Raw genomic sequence first — 9,706 nt, forward strand, 5'->3', positions numbered from 1 at the left:
GTTGTTAAGTATGACTACACTTATATTTGTGTTTTTAAAGTTGCCATATGAGCAAAAGGGGTTAAAGGTCACGCACCTGCTGCTGTTGCTGTTGTTGTTGCTGTTGCTGATGTTGGTGTGGTTGTTGTTGTTGTTGTTGTTGATGCTGATGTTGCTGAAAGAGACCCGAGGCTTGCATCTGCTTAAGCTGTGCTGCCCCAGGAGTCTGTTGCTGCTGCTGCTGCTGGGCCTGTGCCTGGGCTTGGGCTTGGGCCTGGGCCTGGGCCTGATGGGCCGCCTGGTGCTGCTTCATCCTCGTCAGCTGCCTCAGCCGCTCCACCTGCTGCGGCGTGAACTTGGCCAGGATGCTAGGCTGGTCCAGGTTGCCGGGAATCTGTCCAGAAGAGGATGGGAAGGAAAGGAAACCAAAGTGACTCTAAAATCATCATCATCATAATCATCATCAGCATCACCATCATCATCATCATCACCATCATCAGCATCACCATCATCATCATCATCAGCATCAGAATCATCACCATCATCATCATCACCATCAGCATCATCATCATCACCATCATCAGCATCACCATCGTCATCATCACAATCATCAGCATCATCACCATCATCATCACCATCATCAGCATCAGCATCATCATCATCACCATCATCAGCATCAGCATCATCACCATCATCATCACCATCATCATCATCATCATCATCACCATCATCATCATTATCATTTTGGTTGCCACAAATATCCATTTGCTGTGACATGGATGAGCTCACATCAACCTTCCCTAGCTGTTGCCCAATGGGACGCTGCCAAGCAACTATTTAAAGTCCTGAGCATCTCTTAATGTTTTCAAAACATTTTTTCCAAATCATACCAACCCTTTACGAGACTTGACGATAAAATCTGCAAGCCTAGGTGTAGTCTCACCTCAACACACTGCATTGTTTACAACCGGGTCTTTCCCCACCAACTGGCTGTGCCTACATTTGTGACCCTGCACCTCAAAACAAACAAAAAGTCGCCAGACATGAATTTTTAGTTAAGACCATATTCTGAAAGAACAGACTTTAAGCTTTAAAATGATGTATAACTCAAATCAAATGGACTCTCCTAACCTATCGAAATATTGGAAAGAAAGCACAAACTCGGGAAAAGTGTGAACTGAGAAAAAAGGCTCTGAAGTACAGTGTCTATTCAAGCGCTTAATCTTTACCAAACCGTGCTGGCTGTGCGATGAATGGGACAAAAAACGGGAAGTAAACCACAAGAGTAACAACAATGAAGGAATTATCAGATTAAACTAAAATTAAGCATGCCTCATTAACACATTCTGTTCATAATTAATACTAACTTTCAAAGCAGTAGCACTATTCTTTCAAAAGTTATTAGAGTTGAAAGTGAAGAGTGTGGACAAGGTTTTTCAGAAATAAAAAAGGGATTCTAAAGACACACCTAATCACACTATTCTACCAAAAATGTTCGAGATAAACTGCTAAAAAAACACACTTTCCTGCCCGTTTTATGATACCAAATTTTAGCATAATGTAAAAGAAAACCCGCTCTTTCAGAAAATATGAAAAAGTCAAGTTTGGCTAGGTTGACCCATTTCACTTATTTTCAATCCTCATGCAAAATCAGTGTGTGCGACTTTATGTTCGTTTTGAGGTGCACAGTCACATTTGTACCTTCAAGTTTAACTGTTGTATTCAACTCAGCTTCGCGTTGTTGCATAGAACGGTTAAACTTGTACACTCATGTAAGATTCGGAACCATCGCACCAATAAACACTGAACATTTATATTACTGTGCCTGTAGCAGTCTATGAGGTGGAGTTGCCACACTATATAGACACCCTACCATTATCCCTAAATATGATCATTAATTGTGCAAAAAAAAAGAAGAATAAAATAAAACATACCAAAACAGATAAAAATAGCTTATGGTATTACCTAAAGTAGCCTACTTCTATCCTTTGACTGGAAAGATTGGGCATGTACTTTTGCATGTCCTGGCAAATGCTTCACTTGTATCAAGTTGACATGAAAAACAAGATCTGGGAAATGAAATCTTTGAAGGCTTCCGTGGTGGTAGAACGTTGGGTGGTAGAAGGCTTCACGGTGCACCACGTATTCTTTCTTGAGTATGTGAGTGGCCCTGAAAGACGGGATTGGGTAGACCCTTTTCAGGGTCACTCACATACTCAAGAAGGAATACGTGGTGCACCGTGAAGCCTTCTACCACCCAAGATCTGGGAAAGAGGGACAGACAAATGGAACCGTCAAAACGTCTGACGCTTCTACCATGCTCTGCTGAGGAGGCAGGAAACAGAAGCCAACTTGGCTAAAATTAGATCTTGAATTCTGCACTAAAAGTAACAGCTCTTGTGTTATTCTTCTCAGACTACATCTCTTCTCTGATGTTTTCTGCTCATTTCCTGTTACCCATTTGTGGGGGTTAGACCTATAACAGGTCTAACCCCCACAAATGGGTAACAGGAATTAAATTCTTCAGGTGTCTGATTACAATACTGTACAAACTATATTTATATTTAGCGAGTCAAATTTCTTCTGTGAATCAAAACTTCCCAATGATTTCATGAGTGGTTAAATTCGCTTTAGATTTTTTTGTGGAGTACCCGTATGTAAAGAAATGACTGAAAAAATGTATATATGTATATGTATACATTGTATATGATCACATTCATGCTGGGATCAGCGTTGATACGCAATAGTATGCTGTTAGTTTTTCAAATACACGTAGCACCCAACTAACAATATTGTTAAACATAAAACCCCCAAGAAATATACATATCATAGTGTATAATAAAATAATATACGTTTATGTTATTCTAGAAAATTCTTTATAAGGTGTCAAAATAGGATTCATGGTTGAATCAGATTTACCTGCAAGCAATCACAGAATTTCTTCACAAAACTATAAACTTTTGTAAAGGGAGTAGGGGGTTCAGAATTCAGCAGTAGACTCAATAATCATAAATAATAATGATCACAATGGTTGCAATTACATGTAAATAGTCCCTCTCCATCACGCTGTTTAATAAAGGTACTACACAACATACTATTATCTTAGTCACACAGATAAGGTCTATTTTATTCCCATTCTCACAATAAAATCAGAGAGACACTTGTGTATTACATGTATCTCAATGGAATGATAATAATAATAATGATGATGATAATAATAATAAATCAATAAGACTAGAGTAATAATGATTACCACATCAGAGAGAGTATTAGACATTCCTGTGTCAGGATACAGAGAGAAATTCTACTGCAGTCTATTCACAGCATCCCCTGTTGAGCATCCCCCCCCCCCCCCCCCCCCCCCATCCCTGCCATTTTACAGATACAGCTGCTTACAGAATACAGCTGCTGGAATGATCAATAAAAGTGCTTCGCTTCCTACTAGCTACTCATTTATATATACACACACGTAACTGGCTAAAGAGGAGTGTTAGGATTGTGTGTTTGGCTCAGGGAGACGCAGTCAGTTGTAAGGTCAAAGGTCGTGCAGTGAATTCCCCCACTATGATTAAAGGAGGCTTTCACCATGAAAAGAAAGCCATTCGGATTAGAACTGGTAAGGAGACTGAGCTGTGTGGAAGGATGACTCAAATGAGATCATTGGCCAAATGCCCAATGAAGAGTTTCACTGCAAAATGATCTAAGTGCTATTTTTAAACATTTTAAAGTAAGCCCATCATCCGATAGAGAGAAATAGAACCTTTCCAGTGATACCTCACTTGTTAAATAACAAGGAATATTCTTGAAATTATGATTAAAAATATCCAATACTTTTCTCTTTTCCACTGATTTTAGCATCTTTAATCGCAAATACCTCGACTCAACAAGAATAGAGTTGTTCATTTTGTGATGAACTGCTTCAACAAGGCAGAGTGAAGGTTATAACTGTGATCTGGTGTAATGACCTACATGTATGCAGCTTATAATACATGTGTTCATTTTTTTTTGTTCATATTGGTCTTCACTGACATAAATAAATACCAGGTATTCGGTGTTTTAATCACAAAACATGAGCATATACACTGTACAGATATATTTGGATTGGACTAAAACCAATGACCTTCTGATTGCTAGATATAGGCATCATAATACTGGACTGCCAAGCTTCTGCCCGACAGACAGTGACGGTTCTGATCCCTTATAACAGCTAGTACTGTATGTACATTGTGTATATTCAAATTAATCATTTTTGCGTCGAGGTGTAATGGTATACATTTACACTGTACGTCAATGCATGGCAATCTGTCAATCAGTTGCATTGAAAACAACCGGACATAAGAATCATTGATTTGAATTGTTTCTTCCATATGAGCATAACATCATTTGTTTTGTCTACAGTGGACAAAATGTGACTAGCCTTTATTTTGTAGGAAGCTTGTCACTTACTTCCCGTCTCTCTATGCGGAAGTATGAAATAGCACAAGTCTTCAAACATATCTTTCATTACAGTGTGCCCTGACATCACTGACTGTGTAATGAGTCATCGCATCATGGTCAGTCATTTTATTATCGGTTAATATTTAGCTATTAAATATTACTCCGCTTATGAAGTATGTAAATTATACATGATTCGGATATCAACTTACCTTGCTAACAGTTTACAAAAGGTATGGGACTGAGACAACCAAGTCTCACCTAAGGCAGTTATGCAGAAGTGGTATGCAGATCTTAGCGTGGCTACATTGCACAGTAACACACATACATCCAAACCTACACTATAAGCTGGTCTGCATATTTTACGCTTTAAGTAAACAGGAATGGCTCCAGACTAGAAAAATAGGCAAACATCCTGTTGCACTACTTCGTGACTAATACAGCACTCCAGATGCTTTCCCCTGCCATGCGAATGAATGTACCGCCATTCACTCGACACACAGTAGCATGTGACCACCCCTGAGGGGGGAATCCCCGCATTCCCGCTAGTGGAGAGGAGGGGAAAACCCCTACTAGAAACATAATTGCACAAGTACAATCAGTCTGCAGTTGAAGAAACCAAGCAGTTGCACGTTCCTCCTTATGGCCGTGAGGCATACAGTAGTTCTGTGTAAGACCAACAACTGCTAGGGAGGTTTTGAAGGCAACATATCTATCATGCTCCTTATTTGACGGTAGGGCCTGTCTCTCATTTCAGAGAGACTCTTCCCCAGTTCTTTCTGTCAATGCAAGCACAACTCTATGCCCTGAATCAGCCAGGCTGTACGGACGTTTATCTCCTACACACCAGGGGCCTGCTGCATAAAATGTTTAACCTTCTCGGAGAAAAACTCTGATAAGAACTGAAAACTCAGGTTGGTATGATGCTGCTACTAACTCTGAACTTAAACACAGGAAAAACTCTGGTTAAAAATCAACCTTTTTCTCAGGTATAAAGTTTTATGCAACAGGCTGCAGGGAGCTGTTTCACTGAGCTCTAATATCAATCCTAAGTTCAAGTCAACTGATCTTAGGGACAATTTTGGGGGATCCATCAGTCCTCAGAAGCTAGGAACTGTCTCACTATTAAAAGCCATTTGGGAACAATAGCTTGCCCCTACCTTGCCATCACCTAGATCACACCTTGAATGGCTATGCATCCTTAACAACTAGATCTGGGCCCCGTTGCAAGAAAGTTGCAATCAATTGCAAATAATTGCTAATTTTGAAACAACCATTCTGATTGGCTCAGGGTCTGCCCTATTAAGAAGACATGCATGCAACAATGATTTTGATTGGCCAGTGACAATCAGTTGCAAGTTGCGTTTAAACGCAAAGTTTCTAGCAACGGGGCCCTGATCTGAACCTGTCCCAGCATTGGGTTCACTGTTTGGCTCCATTGAAGAGTTTGTTCGCAAAAACCGATAAGTCCATATTTGCCAAATGGAGATATTTGCGATTAAAGGTCAAGAAAAATAAAGAGAATAATAAGAAAATTTTTGCTTCTTTTTACCATAACTTCAAAAATCTACCTTTATATATAGTGACCAATATATAATTTTAAAGGTATTATTTTGTACTTTCTGACAGAGACCGTACCTCAAAATCTTCAAAAATAGACTTATCGGTTTTTGCGAACAAACTCTTCATATACATCCCATAATGAACCAAGGAGCTGTTTCACTATGCTCTAAAATCAATCCTAAGTTCAATTCAACTGATCTTAGGGACAATATCAACATCAATCAGTCCTCAAAAGTTAGGAACTACTTCACTGCGCCATTTGGGAATAATATTTTTTGGGCACCTTGCCATGATCTAGAATACAACTATCTGAAATGTCTACATGTAGTACGTATCCTTCCCAACTAGATTTGATCTGAATCTTTTCCAAGTTTAGTTCATTGTTTGGCTACATGATACAATTGTAGTTCTCATGTTATATCTTTAAAGGACAAGTGCACCTTCATAGACATGTGGGTTGAGTGAATGCAGCAATATTTAGAACACGTCAGTGAGAGTTTGAACAAAATCGGACAATCCGTTAAAAAGCTATGAATTTTTGAAGTTTCTGCTCAGTCACGGCTGGATGAAAAGACTACTATAGCTTGTGATGTCACATGAGTACAAGGATATAAAGAACGAATAAAGAAAATTCAACATATTTCCATTTTTCTCGCATAACAAAGAACACACGACTTCTCTCTTTCAGAAGGCAGGGGAATAATATTACCCTTTAATAACATACGTCAGTAGCAAGTCGAAGAAATGTGCACTTTATTCAAAAAGTAAAGCTTTGTGAAATTCTCTTTTTATTTTCCTTATATAGTTGTACGCATGTGACATCATACACTGTAGTAGTCTTCTCTTCCGGCAGTGACTGCGCAGATACTTAAAATATTCGTAACTTTTGAACGGATTTTCCAATTTTCCTCAAACTTTCACTGATGTGTTCTACTAATATTGCTGCATTTTCTCAATCCTTATGTATATGAAGGTGGACTTGTCCTTTAAAATCACTCCCAAGTTCAATTCCACTGATCTTTTGTGTACGTCATCAGCTTTTAGCTGTGCAGCACCTCGCCCAAGCAGAATACCCGCAAACCTCAAATACGCTCAGCTTGAACTCCCAAGTTCATTCACCCTATCTGCCAAAAGATAAAAAATCCTTCAAAAATTATTTAATATTCCTGGACCACTACCAAAATTTATTCATGTGTTCCTTGTGTCATTATCAACTTCTGCAAGTTTCACTAAAATCTGTTCACAACTTTTTGAGTTATTTTGCACACAGACACACAGAGAGACAAATAAGCAAATCGTAGCTGGGGCGACAAGACTCGTATCTACAAAATGTCAAATGTTCAGGGGAGCCAAAAAACATGGCGGCCAAAGCACTAGAGCGAATGGGACAGCCTTTCCTTTGACATGCCGTGGTGGCTTCATTTTAGGGGTAAGATAACTAGGATTTGGACAGGACATCACTTAACCGATTATTTGACCATTAATCAAAAAAAGTCATTCTCACCAAAAATTGCAGATACAAGGTCTTGTCACACCAGCGACGAAATGCTGATAAAAACATCACTTCCTTGGTGGAGGCAATTATTCATTCATTATCAATGATGCATAAAAATTGTGTACCTGAAGCAAATATTCAATGCAGCTCCATTGGATTGTCCTAAAAATCAAATAAGTTACATGTACTCACGGAGTAATTTTTTTTCATGGTGCACATAAGGTTTACAAGAAGTAATTGCAAACATAATTTAGAGATGTTTCACTTGCATTATTTACATACACACACTTACACACACTTGCGCACAAATCAAATTATCATACATGGCATGCTTGTTGTTGTCAAATGGTGAAACTTACTCACCATGTAACTTATGCAAAAAAACAAAAAAACAAAAAACAAAAACAAAAACCTGTGGCAATGGCCAAAAGAGACTGCGACATGCCACAAACAACTCAAATTGCAACTAATTGACAAGTTGCCCTTCACCGACAAAATTAGCCCTAGACCCATCAAAAGCTCTGTAGTTTTAGTGGATATGATGTCTATTTAGCACTCAAGAAGTCATGGGTTCAAATCCCACACGAGTATATACGACCCATGATTTTCATTGTGGCTACAGTTCAAACACTGAACAGTCCACGTTTATCTTTGTCGGTGAAGGGCAACTTGTCAATGGGTCTAGGGCAATTACCCCCTGGGCAATTACCCCCGACCCTTCCCCTGGCCCTAATCCTGATCCTGAACCTAATCCTAACCCCAACCCTAATCTTTACTCTAACCTTACCACTAACCAGTATTTAGTCGGGGGGTAATTGCCCTCAGGGGGTAATTGCCGGGATACACTTTTGCCTGATAGTCAGTGATGGGTTCGAATCCCATCTGCATATAAATGACCAATGAATTTTCGTCATGGCTACTACTCACACACTGAACAATCAATGTTTATTTACTATATTGATGAAGGGCAATCTGTCAATCAGTTACAATACAAACAACCGATGCACAAATTCACTCATCTGAATAAACAACTTCAAGGATGTACTAGTGGATAAGACCACTGTCCGGAGATCAGGAGGTCGTAGGTTCGAATCCTGCCCGAGTATGTGTATGTACACTCTGTATGCCCATGATTTCTTTTGTCATAGCTACTACTAAAACAGTGATCAATTCAGTGCTCATTTACGTCAATGTAGGGCAAGTTGTTAATCAGTTGCAATAAAAAGAACCCAACAAAAGAATTTCATGAATTTGACAAGGATGTATACAATGACATGGCCAAATAATTCTGTGCCACACTGCATGCAGTCACGTTCAGCACCCCGTTCCCACCCCCCCCCCAAAAAAAAAAAAAAAATAGCTGGTTTGACTAACCTGCCCTGCAGACTTCTGTTGCTGGCTAGGCGTCGGCTGTGGCTGCTGCTGTGCCTGTTGTGGCGGTTGCTGCTGCTGTTGTGGTTGCTGTTGCTGCTGTTGTTGCTGCTGCTGCTGTGCGGTCAGTTGCGGCTGGGACGAGGAGAAAACAGCTTGACCAGGGCTGGGAACGGCACCAGTCTGACTGCTTGGGGCACTAACCGGACCTTGGGGGCAGCACACAAAGGAAAGTTGTAAAAATAAATCCCTTTTGGAGTGGTATTTAAACGAATGAATGAATGGATAGATAGATAGATAAATGAATAAATAAATGAATAAATAAATGAATAAATAAATGAATGAATAAATAAATAAATAAATAAATAAATAAATGCACATAAAGATAGAGTCCTCTTGCAGATACATAAACTAAGCATTATCAAGTGGTATTTAAGCGAATGAATGAATGGATAGATAGATAGATAAATGAATAAATAAATGAATAAATAAATAAGTAAGTAAGTAAATGCACATAAAGATAGAGTCCTCCTGCAGATATATAAACTAAGCATGATCAACAGTAAATTCTTTCAAATAAACTTCTACCAAATAATCAAATTGATTTTGGTAATAAGAGCACCAAAGTCTAGCAATGCAACAGGGGAAGTTTCATTACATTCATGTAAAAGTACGAAAGTTATGGATTTCAAAGGACACGATATATCTTCCTATTGATTTCATGCCTAAAAGGAAAATTTGGAGCAGATGTTATTGAAAATCAGTTGAAGACCAAGAACAAAGAAAACAAAAAGGAAGGGTTGGAAGGGTTTTGTTTTCTTTGTTCTGCGTCCCTAGCCCTCCTCTGACTGTTCTTGTTGTGTG

General features: G+C 39.1%; 1 protein-coding gene across 1 annotated transcript; it reads right to left on the reverse strand.

Moving 5' to 3' along the window:
• Nucleotides 1–7: 7 nt before the first annotated feature.
• LOC139714194 (uncharacterized) lies at nt 8–9,051 on the reverse strand (the record flags this gene model as incomplete). The annotated part of the gene is made up of 2 exons (XM_071625910.1): nt 8–373; nt 8,846–9,051. Coding segments are annotated over 2 exons (518 nt in total), but the record flags the coding sequence as incomplete, so codon positions are not given.
• Nucleotides 9,052–9,706: the final 655 nt, after the last annotated feature.

This window comes from Diadema antillarum, unplaced genomic scaffold (assembly GCF_040938485.1).
Source record: "Diadema antillarum isolate AM-2024a unplaced genomic scaffold, OU_Dant_1.0 seq00002187_RagTag, whole genome shotgun sequence".
Taxonomy (NCBI): Eukaryota; Metazoa; Echinodermata; class Echinoidea; order Diadematoida; family Diadematidae; genus Diadema; species Diadema antillarum.